This window comes from Pan paniscus, chromosome 4, assembly GCF_029289425.2.
Source record: "Pan paniscus chromosome 4, NHGRI_mPanPan1-v2.0_pri, whole genome shotgun sequence".
Classification (NCBI taxonomy): domain Eukaryota; kingdom Metazoa; phylum Chordata; class Mammalia; order Primates; family Hominidae; genus Pan; species Pan paniscus.
The window spans coordinates 168131853-168149610 of NC_073253.2; the positions used below are offsets into that span (position 1 = coordinate 168131853).

The 17758-nt window shown below is 43.4% G+C and overlaps 1 protein-coding gene across 1 annotated transcript in view; it reads left to right on the top strand.

Annotated features, from left to right (window-relative positions):
* ATP6V0E1 (ATPase H+ transporting V0 subunit e1) overlaps window positions 1-17758 on the top strand; it is a 51387-nt gene that overhangs the window by 9696 nt on the left and 23933 nt on the right. Inside the window, exon 2 of the mRNA XM_003813999.8 lies at window positions 1382-1429. Coding sequence (XP_003814047.1) covers window positions 1382-1429 — 48 coding nt within the window. The remainder of the gene's footprint in view (window positions 1-1381; window positions 1430-17758) is intronic.

Consider the following 17758-nt stretch of genomic DNA (forward strand, 5'->3'; position numbering starts at 1 on the left):
TCAGCTACTTGGGCTGAGGCAGGAGAATCGCTTGAACCTGAGAGGCGGAGTTTGCAATGAGCCAAGATTGTGCCACTGCACTCCAGCCTGGATGACAGAGTGAGACTCTGTCTCAAAAAACAAAAAAGACACACAGAACTTCTAAAGGATGAGTTAAAAATAAAGAAAAATAAGAGTTCTGGGCCAGGTGTGGTGGCTCACACCAGTAATCCCAACACTTTGGGAGGCTGAGGCAGGAATATCACTTGAGGCCAGAAGTTCAAGTACAACCTGGTCAACATATTGAGACCCCCCCCTCCCCGACCCCACCTCTCCAAAAAAAATTAAAAATATTAGCCAGGCCTGGTTGTGTACACCAGTAGTCCTAGCTACTCAGGAAGCTGAGGCAGAAGGATCAGTTGAGCCGAGGCGTTGGAGGTTACAGGGAGCTATGATCATGCCACTGCCCTCTAGCCTGGGCGACAGAGACCCTGTCTCTTAAAAAAACAGGAGTTATAATATTTGGTTCCCAAGTTCTAGGAAATGGTCTTGCTCTTCTTAGGGCGTGGACATGCCTCTTGGAAACCAAATGATGGATGATGGAGGGGGGACATCAAAAGGTCTTAAGTAGAGAATCCTGGTGATTGTTTATAGAATGAAGGAGAAGGAGAAAAGTTTGAATCTGCCAGCAGTTAAGCCAGGAGAACTGGGTGAATTTTGTTGCTGACAGTGGGAATGGGAAGGAGGAAATACACATGGGGAGAGATGCTTTAAACTATAAATCCACAGTATTTGGTGACTGTGGAGGTGCAGAGAAGGCATGGACAAAAGATGATGGATGTGAGGGTGGGTCGGTTGGGTGAAAATGGCAGAGCTTCTTCTGAGGAGTAGGAGATTCAGAAGGGGAGCTTTTAGAAAAGAGATGGGAAGAGAACAGCATGAACTGAGGTTTAGAAATGTTGAAATTCTGCTGATGAGAGATCAAAGTGTAACTTTTTCAGACATGAATGGAGATTGGGAGAGCTCATCGCTGGAGAGTCATATTTTTAGAAGTACAGTGTTAATTTCATTACAGAGAATACTACCAAATAGGGTAATTACTTAGTTGTCAAAACTAATTGTCACTGCGGCCTTTCCTGTTCAGTTTCAGATAAATTTGGATTGCACAGCTACACTGTGGCATCAGCACATATCTCTTTAAATACAAATGTTTAATTACATAAACTTTTCCCAGGTGTACCCTGGGCACACCGCAGTTTGCTGGATATTTGAGCAAATACAGATCCAATTTCTTGGTGTGCAATCCATGCCAGTTTGATAATCTGGAAAGGGGACTTAAACCATTCTGTGATGTTTGCACAGTTTGCTAGTTATTTAATGACATTTGCATTTTTTTTTTTAGAGTTATCATTACCATGTTGGTGACCTGTTCAGTTTGCTGCTATCTCTTGTAAGTAATTTTTTCTTAAGTAATTATTCTTGGTATTTGTAGTGTGTGCGATTTACACATTTGTTTTATTGGAGCTCATCCCTCATGTAATATCTAGAAATAGTGTCCTAAAATTGAAAATATCACACTTTTCATATGCTCAGTATATTTATGTAGAGTGGTACAGATACTCTATCCTTCTGGGAATACAACTTCTGTTTAATTGGCACAAATGTTAAAGCTTATAAGTAGCTGGAAATTATGATTATACTACTTTATATTTTACTATGGTGAAGTATTTACTTATTTATTTATCTTTTGAGACAAGGTCCCGCTCTGTCGCCCAGGCTGCAGTGCAGTGGTGTGATCTCAGCTCACTGCAACCTCGGCCTCCTGGGTTCAAGTGAGTCTCATGCCTCAGCTACCTAAATGGCTGGGGTTACAGGCACACGCCGCCATGCATGGCTAATTTTTGTATTTTTAGTGGAGACGGGTTTGCCATGTTGGCCAGGCTGGTCTCAAACTCCTGACCTCAAGTGATCCGCCTGCCTTAGCCTCCCAAAGTGCTGGGATTACAGGCACGAGCCACTGTGCCCGGTATACTATTGTGAAGTATTTAGATCTACTTATTTTACTGAAATATCTCACTAATGGAGCTAATAAAGCTATTCTTTACTGTGACTTTTGTTTATCTGATGGACAGAAATTGAGCTAGAATTATAACCAAGTAGACTAAGGATAATTTTTTAACAATTCATTGTAAGCTGTATCAAAATATATGTATTGATCACATACCATAAAAATAATCCTAAGGATTTCTTTCAATTTAGGTTTTTGAGACAGGGTCTTGCTCTGTCACCCAGGCTGGAATGGCTCAATCATAGCTCACTGCAGCCTCAAACTCTTAGGCTCAAGCGATCCTCCTGCCTCTGCCTCCCAAGTAGTTGGGACTATAGTCATGCGCCACCATGCTCAGCTAACTTTTTTATTTTTGTAGAGATGGAGTCTTACTGTGTTACCCAGGCTGGTCTTGAACTCCTGGCCTCAGTGATCCTTCCATCTTAGCCTCCCAAAGTGCTAGGATTACAGGCATGAGTCACTACACCCAGCCAGGATTTCTTTCTAGAGTTTAGAACCAGTGATTCTCTTTTTTTGAAGAGAGCTTTCTAGCTTCCTGAGACTTCAGAGACATGGAAAGTGTTGGTGTTCACAGAAGTGTTGTTTAGTGCCCATGTAAGGTAGGAAGCAACAGTTCTGACCCATCCTATAGATGAAAGACCATGACTTTTTTTTCCAGAAACATTTTAATAAAAATTGGCCATTTCCAAGAAACACCCACTGCATGCCCATTAATAAAAGAGGACCATAACAAAATAGAAAATTTACCATATAGCTGTGATTTAAAATAGCTGTGATTTAAAGAGAAAATGTGGACACAAGCACATCAGCAAAGTCCAGTATTAAAGTCACATTCCGGCCAGGATCGGTGGCTCACGCCTGTAATCCCAGCACTTTGGGAGGCCGAGGCGGGTGGATCACCAGGTCAGGATATTGAGACCAGCCTGGCCAACATGGTGAAACCCATTCTCTATTAAAAATACAAAAAAAATTAGCTGGGCGTGGTGGCGCACACCTGTAGTCCCAGCTGCTCGGGAGGCTGAGGCAGGAGAATCACTTGAACCCTGGAGGCGGAGGTTGCAGTGAGCCGAGATTGCACCACTGCACTCCAGCCTGGGCGACAGAGCGAGACTCCGCCTCAAAAAAAAAAAAAAAACACATACATACATACATACATACATACATAAAGTCACATTCCTTCTTATGGGCTATGATTAGGAATCTGATCAGATATCAGAGTAAAAATACAAATGCTGAACTATTTAGGTCAAAGAACCTCTATAGAAGCATCTGTCTTCAAAGGCATTCCAATTTGAGATCAATTTTAGAATAAGGCATAACACATGTTAACAGAAGACATACAAGGTGATGAAAGAGGGATTCTACAATTCCCCACATACTCTGAACCTAATAAAACAAATCCAGATTTTTAAAAAATTACTTTTCTTTAAACAATTGCCAAGACTGAAATCAAAGAGAAATAGAAGGCACAACAATTTTGCTCTGGTTGTTATCTGGGTTTGGGGAATTTTTTCTTTTTTTTTTTTTCAAATACAAATTAAACATGAAAAAACTCTATTTCAAATAAACTAACAGTTCAAGAAAAGCCTATCAGTTGCATTCCAGACATTTAAAACCTATATCGCAATTTAAATTTCAGTGGTAAAAACAGTAGGTTTTAGAATTGTTTTGTGATCCTATATCAAAAGAAAAATTCTATTCCTTTAATTCAGTTTTTAAACATACCAGTGAGAATCAAAATTGTCAAATTTTCCAATGACAAATTCTCCACACCAGAAGGTAGTCATGACTCTCAAAGAAGAAACAATTTGGGTTTTTCCTGCCTTCAAAATGTTATCAAGTCCTGTATTTCTCACAGGTTTTTGAAACACGTAGAAAACAAGAAATATTCCGATGAATGAAATATACCAAATGTCAGTAATATGCAAGACACATTCCTTTGGGGAAATGGCTGTTAAAAAAAAAAATCCAGTCTGTATATGCAAAGTAAGCAAGGAAATTCAGTCTTTTTTTTTTCTTCTTCTTCTTTAAAAATCCGTTACTCCTAAAATATCATTCCACAAAATTGGAAGTGAAAGACTAAAGGTCAGGGGCAAGGCGCGGTGGCTCATGCCTGTAATCCCAGCACTTTGGGAGGCCAAGGCAGGCAGATCACCTGAGGTCAGGAGTTCAAGACCAGCCTGGCCAACATGGTGAAACCTGGTCTCTACTAAAAATACAAAAAATTAGCCGGGCGTGGTGGCAGGCACCTATATTCCCAGCTACTCAGGAGGCTGAGGCAGGAGAATCGCTTGAACCCTGGAGGTGGAGCTTGCAGTGAGCCGAGATCACGCCATTGCACTCCAGCCTGGGGGACAAGAAGGAGACGGTGGCTCACGCCTGTAATCCCAGCACTTTGGGAGGCCGAGGCGGGCGGATCACGAGGTCAGGAGATCAAGACCATCCTGGCTAACACAGTGAAACCCCGTCTCTACTAAAAATACAAAAAAAAATTTAGCCGAGCGTGGTGGTGGGTGCCTGTAGTTCCAGCTACTTGGGAGGTTGAGGCAGGAGAATGGCGTGAACCCCGGAGGCGGAGCTTGCAGTGAGCCGAGATTGCACCACTGCACTCCAGTCTGGGCGACAGAGCGAGACTCCGTCTCAAAAAAAAAAAAAAAAAAGTTCTAGGCCGGGCATGGTGGCTCACGCCTGTAATCCCACCACTTTGGGAAGCTGAGGCGGGCAGATCACTTGAGCCCGGGAGTTCAAGACCAGCCTGAGCAACATGTTGAAACCCTTTCTCTACAAAAAATTATCCGATTGTGGTGGCACATGCCTGTAGTCCCAGCTACCGGGAAGGTGGAGGTGGGAGGATCACCTGAGCCCGGGGAAGTCAAGGCTACAGTGAGCTGTCATTGCGGCAGTGCATTCCAGCCTGGGGGTCAGAGTGATACCCTGTCTCAAAAAAAAAAAAGTTGTGATAATGATGTTGTTTGACTGTTTAAACACTAAGGCCCAGCTGATGAAACTTAAAATTTAGTCTTTTTTTTTTTTTTGGTTAGAGTGTTAAAAGAAGCTTGTTCAGGTGATAACTTAGCCTCCAGAGTGGAACACAGGTTGCATGTGGAGGGAATTCTTATCACTATGTTTGGCTGTAAAGAGTATATGAAGCCTGGTGTGGTGGCTCACGCCTGTAATCCCAGCACTCTGGGAGGCCAAGGCGGGAAGATCACCTGAGGTTACAAGTTCAAGGCCAACCTAGCCAACATGGTGAAACCCCATCAATACTAAAAAAAATTTTAAAAATTAGCTGCGCATGGTGGTACGCACCTGTAGTCCCAGCTACTTGGGAGGCTGAGGCAGGAGAATTGCTTGAACCCGGGAGGTGGATGTTGCAGTGAGCCAAGATCGCTCCACTGCATCCAGCCTAGGCATCAGAGTGAGACTCCATCTTAAAAAAAAAAAAAAAAAAAAAAGAGTAAATGAGGGCAAACACATGTATCATCAAGAACTGATTTTAGTATGATAGTTGACCATCAGCCTATCCTACTGAATCGCCTATGGAAATCAGTAAGGGAGCTCCATATCAATCCAGGTGTCAAGGATTGGTCTGTCATTGAAAAGGCCTTTGTTTTTATTGCTTTGAAGATCTCTGCAATGTGAGCAGTAAGGTCAGTGGTGGTACCTTATAAAAGGGAAAATGGGGGCCGGGCGTGTTGGCTTATGCCTGTATTCCCAGCACTTTGGGAGGCTGAGGCAGGCGGATCACAAGGTCAGGAGTTCGAAACTCCTGGCCAACATGGTGAAACCCCATCTCTACTAATAATACAAAATTAGCCCCATGTGGTGGCGGGCACCTATAATCCCAGCTACTAAGGAGGCTGAGGCAGGAGAATCACTTGAAACTGGGAAGCAGAGGTTGCAGTGAGCCGAGATTGTGCCACTGCACTCCAGCCTGGACAACAAGTCTCCATCTCAGGAGGGAAAAAAAAGGGGGTCGGGGGAATGAGTTCACAGAGGAATGACTTGAGATTTAAACCCAAAAAGCACCAAAATATTTTGTGACTTCCTGGTTCTCCATAGTCTTTGAAATGTGGTTAATTTTCATGATATTTAAAAACAAAAGAAAACAAAAACGTTTCCAGTCAGTCTCATGTCTTGTATTTCCACTTTTTTTTTTTTCTTTCTGGACACACAGTCTTGCTCTGTCACCCAGGCTGGAGTGCAGTGGCACTACCATAGTTCACTGCAGCCTCAAACTCCTGGGCTGAAGCAATCTTCCTGCCTCAGCCTCCTGAGTAGCTGGGACTACAGACATACACCACCACACCTGGCTAATTTTTAAAATTTTTAGTAGATGAGGTCCTGCTATGTTTGTTGCCCAGGCTAGTCTTGAACTCCTGAGCTCAAGCAGTCGTCTCACCTCAGCCTTCCAAAGTGCTAGGATTACAGGCGTGAGCCACCATGCCCAGTCATATTTCCACTTTCAAGTATAAAATGAATAATTGGATTTGAGCCCTTGCCTCTTGCTGTCTAGACATTAGTCCATTTTTTTCTTTGTTCCCAAGTTCTGGTGACTTCTCTACTGACAGTGGATCAGCACTGTTAGTGGTGTATTAATAAAGGTGGTACACAGTGTTCCAACATTAAATGCTTCTGGAGGCCATTTTATGGGGAAATCAGCTGGATAGTATTGACTTTATGAAGTCATTTTTCTTTTGTTTCTTTGAAATCTGATCATACATCCTATTTAGGATGATATCTGAGTGAAGAATGTGGACGGAATTCAAACCCCAAATATTTTACATACCTTATTCCACAAAAGAGTGAGATTCTATTAAAAAAATTGAAATTCAAAGGAAATTTCACTGTTTGGCACTGGTACATTTTCTTGAAAATGCCCCTTTTCAAGTAAGGCACACCCAAAGAGACTTTGGCTTTCAAAGTCATGTTTTGAAATGCATTCATGGACTTTTAAATTGCCTTCTGTTTGTTGCAGTTTTTTCTGGTGTCAGTTTGTTCTAGTTTAAAGTTTGATTCCGTGAGGCTCAACTTGTTTGAGCTCTGTATAAATTAGGTTCTCTGCCAGTAGAATCCAGTTTCTGTTAATAGTTCAGCAGAGGAAAATCTGAATGTTATATCTGGTTCCCTCTTTAAGGCACAAGATCACTTTTGTCTCTTAAACATACAATCTTGTTAAGTTACTATACTATATTTCTGGTCTTAGGTTAATTTTTAATGTTGAATTATATTGTTGTTTACTCAGAGTCACCAAGCTCACATGAAATTAGAAATGTAATGTATTGTGAAGACACAGTTGTTTCTTGGAAAACATGCTGTGTCTTAGCACCTGACTAACTGTAAATCTTACTGGCATCATGATATAGGAAAATAAATACTATCTAAGAATCAGGAGACCTAGGTTCTTTTAGGCAAAAGGATACTTGGCACGATTATGTTGTAGGGTGGTTTTGTGAGTTTTAAGTAAGATGCTATGTGTGAAAACTTAGAGTAAAGCACAATAAAAATCAAAGTAATATTATCAGTGATTTTTTTTTTTTTTTTTGAGGTAGAGTCTCACTCTGTCGACCAGGCTGGAGTGCAGTGGTGAGATCTCAGCTCACTGCAACCTCCACCTCCCAGGTTCAAGTGATTCTCCTACCTCAGCCTCCTGAGTAGGTGGGACTACAGATGTGCGCCACCATGCCTGGCTATTTTTTGTATTGTTAGTAAAGACAGGGTGTCACCTTGTTGGCCAGGCTGGTCTCGAACTCCTGACCTCAAGTGATCCACCCACCTTGGCCTCCCAAAGTGCTGGGATTACAGGTGTGAGCCACCGCCCCCGGCCAATCAGTGATCTTTAAAATAAGTTATTTTAATTCAAAGGACTGTGTTATTTGTAAGCACAGTTTCCTTACAGGGCTGGTATAGTGAATATTTTACTTAGCCTTATTAGAATTCATTCATTCAACGTATATTTATTTAGCATTAGTAGGCACTGGATCTGGACACTACTAAAAATACAGAATTAGCCGGGTGTAGTGGCACAGTGTAGCAGTGAATAAACAAAGTAGACAACCTCCCTGTCCTCTTTAATGAGGAGAAGCAGATAAAACAAATCAAGAGCCAGAGAGGCCCAATCACTCCCCTCATTGCCCTTCATTCACTTCCCAAACAGGTTCCCCCATCCACTCATTTCCACAAATACCTACTCAGTTATGACATCAGAAGATTCCCCTTTACTCATTCTTTAGCCCCCCGTTGCTGTCCATCACACAGGGACCTGCACAGCCCACAGAAACTCCACCTCACATGTCTCGGAATTTGCAAATCCAGAGCGGAGCCTCACCTCCCTCACTGGCCTTTCTGGGTCCTGGCTCTAGAGCTAGTTTGAGCACAGGACATAATCACTTCCCAGGGGCCTGGGTGCACCGCTTTGGTTTCCAACCAAGTAACCACACGTGGTGGCTCACGCCTGTAATCGCAGCACTTTGGCTGATTGGTTTCAGGGCTGCTATTTACTTTAACATGTATTTCCTTTTTAAACTTTCTGGTTTTGAGCTTCCCCCCCCTCCCCCCGAGACGGAGTTTCACTCTTGTTGTCCAGGCTAGAGTGCAATGGCTGGATCTCAGCTCACTGCAACCTCTGCCTCCCAGTTTCAAGTGATTCTCTTGCCTCAGCCTCCCGAGTAACTGGGATTACAGGCATGTGCCACCACGCCTGGCTTATTTTGTGTTTTTAGTAGGGATGAGATTTCTCCATGTTGGTCAGGCTAGTCTCGAACTCCTGCCCTCAGGTGATCCACCTGCCTTGGCCTCCCAAAGGTTTTCAGCTTTTTAAACATACTATTTTCTCTCTATAAAAGTAGAAAGGTTAGGATAATAAACCTTCATTTGCTTACCACCCACCTTCAAAAATGATCAACTCATGGCCAATCTTGTTTTATCCCCACACTTTTCCTCTCCACCCCAGATTATTCTGAAACAAAACCCAGACATATCAGTTCATCTGTAAACATTTCAATATGTGTCTCTAAATTTTAAAAGTACAACCACAATACCATTATGCACAAAAAACTTAATTCCTTTATGTCATCAAATATCCTATCATATTTAAATTTCCGTAATTGTCTCATTATTTTACAACTTGCTGGAATCAAGGTCCACATAAAGACCACACGTAGCAATTGGTGAATGTCTCTCAAATTTCTCTTTATAGGCTTCTTCTCCATATCTTTCTCTTTTTTCTTGGAAATTTTAATAGAAAAACTGGGTTGTTTGCCCTTTAATGTTGCAGTCTGGTCTTTGTTAATTGCATACTCATGGTGGTAACACGTTCTTCTGTATTTTCTATGAATTGGTAGCCATATCTAGAGGCTGATCAGATTTAGCTTCAATTTTTTGACCAGTCTCCTTCATAAGTGGTGTTGAGTACTTCCAAGAGGGGTACATAATGTCTGATTTTTCTTTGTATTATTGGCCATCATTTATGATATTCTGTTTCTGTAATTTCTTATTCACTAATTAGCTAGACTATATCCAAAATAGAAGCCAAGTCTGGTGGCTCATGCCTGTAATCTCAGCACTTTGGGAAGCTGAGGCAGGAGAATTGCTTGAGGCCAGGAGTATGAGACCAGCCTGGGCAACATGGTGAAACCCTGTGTCTGAGGAGGAATCAGCCATAGGGAAATTGGAGGGAGGGCTTTCTGCAAATGTAAAGGCACTGAGGGGTAAAGAGCTTGGGATAGCCGGGGACAGGGGTATCGCACCTGTAGTCCCAGCGACTTGGGAGGCTAAAGCAGAAGGATCGCTTGGGCTCAGGAGTTTTGAGACCAGCCTGGGCAACACAGCAAGGCCCTGTCCCTTTTTTCTTTCTTTTTTTTAAGTAGCTTGGAATGTTCTGGCAGGGTAGTGTTGGGCTTAATAGTGAGGTGGGGAGTGGTAGGTTCAGAGTTTATGTAAGGCCCAGGCCAGGTGGGATTTTATGCTGTGCAGGTCCTTGTGTGATTGACAGCAGCAGGGGGCTGAAGGATAAGTGAGGGGGAATCTTCCGAGGTCATAACTGAATAGGTATTTGTGGGAACAAGTGGATGGGGGAAACTGGGAAGTGAATGAAGGGGCTGTGAGGGGAGTGATTGGGCCTCTCTGGCTCTTGATTTGTTTACTATCTGCTTCTCCTCATTAAAGAGGACATGGAGGTTGTCTGATTTGTTAATTCATTGCTACACATCTAGTGCCCAGATCCAGTGTCTGCTGACACTAAATAAGGAGTTTGGGTTTCATGTTAAGTGAATAGGAGATGCTTTAAGATTCTTAATGAAGGAGTGATGTGAATGGGATGATCACTCTGGCTGCTCTGTGGAGAACAGACTGTTTGGCGGGGAGAATGGAAGCAGGAACACCCGTCAGGAAGTGACTGCATGCATGCCAGTGAGAGATCACCATGGTTTGGTCTGAGGTGAAGAGAGGCACACAGATTTGAGAGCAAATTTGGCAGGTAGAATTTATTGGTCGTACTGATGGATTAGATGTAGGAAGAATCAGAGATGGCTCCCAGTTCTAGGTTGGGCCATTTACTAAGATGATCCTGACTTGGGACAGGATGAATTTGAAGAGAGATTCAACTGGTACATGCTAATTAGGACTGAGATGGCCATAAGATGCCCAAGAGTTGTCAAACAGGAACTTAGCTAAAGCAGAGAGATTTGAGGCCATGAGAACACATAGAATTACCTAAGGCAGTGGTTCTTTGCTGGGGTTGCTGCTGGCATCCAGGGATAGAGGCCAGGGATGCTGCTGAACATCCTGTACTGCACAGGACAGCCTCACTTTCCCCTAGTGAAGAATTATGCAGCCCAAAATTTCAATAGTGCTGAGGTTCAGAAACCCAGCACTAAGGGAAGGGGTAGGAGAGAAAAGTAAAGAAAAGATCCGACCAGACCTGAGGAATGCCAACATTTTGATGTGGTGTAGATGAGGAAGAGTCAGAAAAGGGCAACCTTGAGCCTCCTTTGGTGAATAAGGGCGGTGCCTGGGAAAGCATGGAGGGATAAGGCTGGTGATCAGCAAGCTTGCACTTCATTTGCCTAAGGACATGCAGTTGCACTTCTTTAGAGTCAGCTTTTCACAAGGTTGGGTGAAAATTGTTAGGAGGCAGCACAAGGGGAGCAAAGATGTTACTAACCCCAGTCGCCAAAGCCTGAGGTATCTGGCCTGTAAACATAAGCGGTCTTCTCTGCTTCAGAGAGCCTGGTGAGAAGGGATGGGAAGCTGGGTTTCAGTTAAGCTAGAGGGAAAGTGCTGGAAGAGGAGGTACATGAACAAGTAGCAGATCATTGAGCAAGAGTTACAGAGAACACAGTGGAAGGATTTGGAAGAAAGGGGAAGATTTGGAAGAAAAGGAAGGGATGCACCATTGTTACATCAAATGGTGAGATGAGTGCGGAGCAGTCTGGGGATGGGGTCATAATAGATGGTCCTGGGAGGTTTCAAATGCCGGTAAAAATTGAGATAAGGAAAGATATGAGACCTGTTGAACTTAGTTTTTATATTCCGTTATTAGGCGAGAACTGGGACCTGAAGGCTTTCCACAATAGCTTGGCAGGGGAGAGGGTTTTGGCAGTTAGGCATGACTGCTTCTGAAGGTTGTAGGCACTAAAATGGTACAGGTCATGCCTTGTTTTTGTTTTTCTGTTTTGTTTTGCTTTGTTTTCCCAATATAGACATCCAGTTGTTGCTGCACCAGCTTTTGAAAATCCTTTCTCCGTGAAATTGCTTTGGCATTTTCATCTAAAATTAGTGACTATATCTTATGAGTCTGGCTCTGGATTGCCTCTTCTGTTCATTGATCTCTTTGTCTGGCCTTATGATAATATACTGTCTTGAGTATTGCAGATTTATGTTAAAATCAGAAAGTGTGAGTCCTCCATCTTTGTGCTTCAAGATTGTTTTGGTTATTCTAAAATAGCCACATATATTTTAAAATCAACTAGGCAGTTTCTACGAAAAAAAAAAAACCTGTTGGGATTTTAATTGGGATTGTGTTGAATATATCAATTTGAAGAGAACTGACATCTTAATGATATTGAGTTTTCTAATCTCACTGGTATCTCCATGTCCAGCCTCATGGGATCTCTTCATTTATTTAGGTTTTCTTTTGTTTCTTTCACAAATGTTTTGTAATTTTTGGTGCAGAGATCTCACATGTCTCTTGGATTTTTGGGGTTTTCGTTTTTTAATAGAGATGGCATTTTGCCATGTTGCCCAGGATGGTCTCGATCTCCTGGGCTCAAACGATCTGCCTGCCTTGGCCTCCCAAAGTGCTAGCATTACAGGCATGAGCCACTGCACCTAGTATGTCTCTTGTTATTTTAATGTATCAAGTATTTTAATGTAATTTTTGATGCTCTTTTAATGAAGCAGTTAGGAATTTATCAATTTTATTAATCTTTTCAAATAATCAAAATTTTATCTTGGTTACTTTCCTGTATCTTTTTGTCCTTCTCATTGACATCTGCACGTTATTATTTCTTCCTTCTTACTTTGGATTGAATTTCGTCTTTTCTAGTGTAAGCATTTAATACAATAAAATTCCCCCTAAGCACTGCTTCAGTGATATCCCACAAATTTTGATAAGGTGTATTTTCATTTTACTCCATTTGAAATATTTTCTAATTTCTTTTGTAATTTCTTAGACCAATTGGTTATTCAGAATTGTGGTGTTTAATTTCTAAATATCTGGTGCTGTTCCAGATGTCTTCTTACTGTTAATTGATTTCTCATTTAATTCCATGTGGTCAGAAGATATACTCTCTAAGATTTCAGTCTTTTGAGATTGGGACTTATTTTATGCGTATGGACTATCTTGACAACCATTTGTGTGCAGTTGAAAAGAATCTATATTCTGAAGTTGTTGGTTGTAGTATTCTGTATCAGGTCAAGATGGTTCAAATTTTCTATGTCCTTATTGTGGTTTTTTTTGTTTGTTTTTTATCTACTACTTTTAATTATGAAAAGAGGGATGCTAAAAATCACCAGCTATGATTGTGGATTTTCCTGTTTCTCCCTTTCTTTCCTCTTGAATTCTGATTGATTTATCCTTAATTCAAGATATAACCCTTTAGGATCCTAGTTTTTGGAGGGGGTGAAGGTTTTATTAAACTCTACTCTGGGCCGGGCACGATGGCTCACGCCTGTAATCCCAGCACTTTGGGAGGCTGAGGCGGGTGGATCACGAGGTCAGGAGATCGAGACCATCCTGGCTAACACGGTGAAACTCCGTCTCTACTAAAAATACAAAAAATTAGCCAGGCGTGGTGGTGGGCGCCTGTAGTCCCAGCGACTCGGGAGGCTGAGGCAGGAGAATGGCGTGAACCCGGGAGGCGGAGGTCGCAGTGAGCCGAGATGGCGACACTGCACTCCAGCCTGGGTGACAGAGCGCGAGACTCCATCTCAAACAAACAAACAAACACTCTACTCTGGATGGGCCTTGGGCCTTGTCCACTGTTTCCTGTGCCCTGTGAGATCTGTAAACAGAAGCTCAAGTCCATGTTGTTTGTTACATACATTTAAGCTGTAGAAAGCAACCTATGGTCACCTTCCTCTCTGAGTACCTGCCTTCATTTGGGTTTTGGGGGGTTTTTTTGGCCTGAGAATTGCTTGAATTTCTTATGGATACATTTGAGATGTTTGTTTGTAGGGGAAGGGAAGGGAAATCTAGGTACCTGGCCCAGCATATTACTTGCTATATGGAAAAGTTTATTTTTCTTAGTCTGACTTTATAATTTTTTCCTTTATAATTTGGCAGATAAGAGGAATTTTAGACTTTGAGCTGGAAGGTCTGGTGTAGAAAATAAGTATGGAGAGAAAAAAGGAAAGTATTTCAAGTTTAGAATTGGCAAAAATAGGTTATATTCCTTTGGTAGTGAAATAGCCATAGGTTGGCATTAAGTTAATGGAAAACATGTTTATGACTTTTTTTATTTTTATTGAGATGAGGTCTCGCCATGTTGCCCAGGCTGGTCTTGAACTCCTGAGCTCAAGCATTCTGCCCATCTCGGCCTCCCAAAATGCTGGGATTACAAGCATGAGCCACTGCAGCTGGTCATGTTTATGACTTCTAATCTGAAGCTTGGCCTCCTCTTCCAAGCTCTCATGGCTGTCAGAATTCAGTTCTATGTGCTTATAGAACTGAGATGGCAGTTTCCTTGCTGGCTGTTAGTTGGGACCACTGTCAGCTCCTAGAGGCCACCTTCATTCCTGGCCATATGGCCCCTCCATTTTCACAGCCAGGAAAAGAGAATCTCCTTTGTGTCAAATCATCTCATCCTATAGCAGTCTGGAGTCCAATAAGGAGATAGAAACCACATAGTCGGTTAAGCAGGGGAAGATAAATATAAAGAATTATTTTTTTCTTTTGCGGATTAGGTAGCCACGTAAACCAAAATAGGTTGAGAGAGATTTCAGAATTATTATTATGGCAAAAGAGTTACTAAAAGATACAAAGAAACTATATTTGGTTCCCTAGGACTGAGGGAGAGTAACCAAAGAACAGACTTGGAAGGGATTCAGACCTCACTAGACAAAGTATGGTTGAGCCCACCAGATAGCAAAGGAGTTTGTTGGTTTGGCCAGACCAGGGTTTGCCTGGAGTTTCTGGGCAAGCAATTGGCCTCTTCTGGAGTACAGGCAGGGGGCGAGGTCATCGGGGGCATGGATGTAGTGGGAGTCCCTGTCCCCATACGAGCAGGAGGCCTTCAAGGCATGTATGCCGGGCAGGGGCTTTGCTTAACATGTGGAGAGGGTTCTGAAGTTATTGCCAGGCCAAGGCTACAAGATCAAAGAGGTACCACGTTCTGGCCTCGAGCCATAGTAGGCTTCACCAGAGGTTCTCACACCCACTCCGCGACCTCCGGCCTACGCCTGAAATGTCCCTCCAGCTTCCTCTACTGAGAAAGCTTAACAGCGTGCTCACTTTACAGGAGAAATAAAGTAATTCACTTGTTTATCACAGAGCACACATGGAATTGCACTTCATTTGCCTAATGTTCAGAGCTGAGAGGCAATAAATTCGTGACTGAAACACACACTCCAAATGTCTTTGTAAGGGAGAGTCCTGTTCTTTTTTTTTTCTTTTTTCTTTTCTTTTCTTTTTCTTTTTTTTTTTTTTGAGACAGAGTCTTGCTCTGTCACCAGGCTGGAGTGCAGTGGCTCAATCTCGGCTCACTGCAACGCTCCGCCTCCTGGGTTCAAGCAAGTCTTCTGCCTCAGCCTCTCTAGTAGCTGGGACTACAGGTGCGTGCCACACTGCCCAGCTAATTTTTGTTGTTTTAATAGAGATGGGGTTTCACTATGTTTGCCAGCATGGTCTTGATCTCTTGACCTCATGATCTGCCCATCTTGGCCTCCCAAAGTGCTGGGATTACAGGCGTGAGCCACCGTGCCCAGCCAAGTCCTTTTCCTTTTAAGAACTCAACTGGGCTGGGCGCGGTGGCTCACACCTGTAATCCCAGCACTTTGGGAGGCCGAGGTGGGCGGATCACGAGGTCAGGAGATCGAGACCATCCTGGCTAATGCGGTGAAACCCCATCTACTAAAAATACAAAAAAAATTAGCTGGGCGTGGTGGCGGGCGCCTGTAGTCCCAGCTACTCGGGAGGCTGAGGCAGGAGAATGGCATGAACCCGGGAGGCAGAGCTTGCAGTGAGCAGAGATTGGGCCACTGCACTCCAGCCTGGGTGACAGAGCAAGACTCTGTCTCAAAAAAAAAAAAAAACTCAACTGAGGGCTGGGTGGGTGACTCATGCGTGTAATCCTAGCACTTTGGGAGGCCAAGGCTGGCAGATCACTTGAGGCCAGGAGTTCGAGACCAGCCTGGGCAACATGGTGAAACCTCGTCTCTAATAAAAATAGAAAAATCAGCCAGGCATGGTGGCATGTACCTGTAATCCCAGCTACTCGGGAGGCTGAGGCACAAGGATCGCTTGAACCAGGAAAGCAGAGGTTATCGTGAGCCAAGATTGCACCACTGCACTCCAGCCTGGGCAACAGAGTGAGCCTGTCTCAAAAAATACAAATTAAAAAAATAAATAAATAAAATAAAAGAACTCGCCTGAAGCCATGCCCAGTGGTGGCACCTCATGCCTGCAATCTCAGCTACTCAGGAGACTGAGATGGGAGGATTGCTAAAGGCCAGGAGTTCAAGACCACCCTGGGCAACATAGCAAGATTCTCATCTCAAAGATAAAAACAAAAATTTGCCTGAACAGGTCACATTCACTCAGGATAGCCACTTCCCTTTTTTTTTTTTTTTTTTTTTTTGAGACAGAGTCTCGTTCTATCATCCAGGTGGCTGGAGTGCAGTGGTGCAATCTTGGCTCACTGCAACCTCTGCCTCCCATGTTCAAGTGATTCTCGTGCCTCAGCCTCCGGAGTAGCTGGGATTACAGGCGTGCACCACCACGCCCGGCTAATTTTTATTTTTAGTAGAGACAGGGTTTTGCCATGTTGGCCAAGCTGGTCTCCCAACTCCTGACCTCTGGTGATCCACCCACCTTGGCTCCCAAAGTGCTGGGATTACAGGCGTGTGCCACTGCGCCTGGCCTCTTTTTTTTTTTTTTTTTAGATGGAGTCTCGCTCTGTTGCCCAGGCTGGAGTGCAGTGGCACAATCTGGGCTCACTGCAACCTCTGCCTCCCGGGTTCAAGCGATTCTCCTGCCTCAGCCTCCTGAGTAGCTGGGATTACAGGCACGTGCCACCACGCCTGGCCAATTTTTGTATTTTTAGTAGAGACGGGGTTTCACCATGTTGGTCACGCTGGTCTCAAACTCCTGACCTCGTGATCTGCTTGCCTCGGCCTCCCAAAGTGCTGGAATTACAGGCGCGAGCCACCGTGCCCGTCCTGGATAGCCACTTTGTTAAAGCCAGCTGTATCAGTTAATATAATCTAACCATGGAGTGACTATTCTGTCAGATTCACTGAGTTTTATACAGAGTGTGTATACTGAGTGGTGGGAACCTCGGGAGAATTGAAATCTGCCTGCCATAGAGTGGGTGGTCGCGGGAGAGGAGGTGGAGATGAGAATGACTCAGTGCTACATGAGAAACTCCTTTGTGAAGTAAATAGGTTGTATTTCATTCTGTGGCTTGAATACATTTTTAGCTGTCTTACAGAGAAAGAGAAGAAATAACCAGTGTTTATTGAACATCTATTTGTCAGCCACTGCATAGAGCACTTTACTTATATTATCTCTTTAAATTGTAATACCATAAGGCAAGGATTATTATCACCATTTTACAACAGGAGACAGTGGGCTTGGGGTTGTAAGGACATTTGCCTGGATTCAGTTCACCGATATTTAGTGTTGCTGGAATTAAAATCCGACTCTGTCTAATACCGAATCCCATGTTTTCTAGGAGCATCTAATAATGTTGCTCCTCTTGAAAGTATTTTTATCATTCAGTTGAGATGAGAGGTCGTTTTAGTGGCGTTAGGGCAAATCACTTTCCTGCATTTCTGCTGTCTCTTAAGGAGCTCACCGACAGAGGTCACTGCTGTCATGGCCCTGGCTGGAGGGACAGTGGATCAGAAGAGAGGTCCTGGCCAGACTTCCCCATTCCAGTAGGGAAGCTGAGACTGCTCCATCTGCGTGTCACCGGGAAGTAACCTGTGCCTTTGTTCTCTGTTCTTATATCTGAATGTGGAACAGAAGAACAAAGCAGGGCTTGAGAGAGC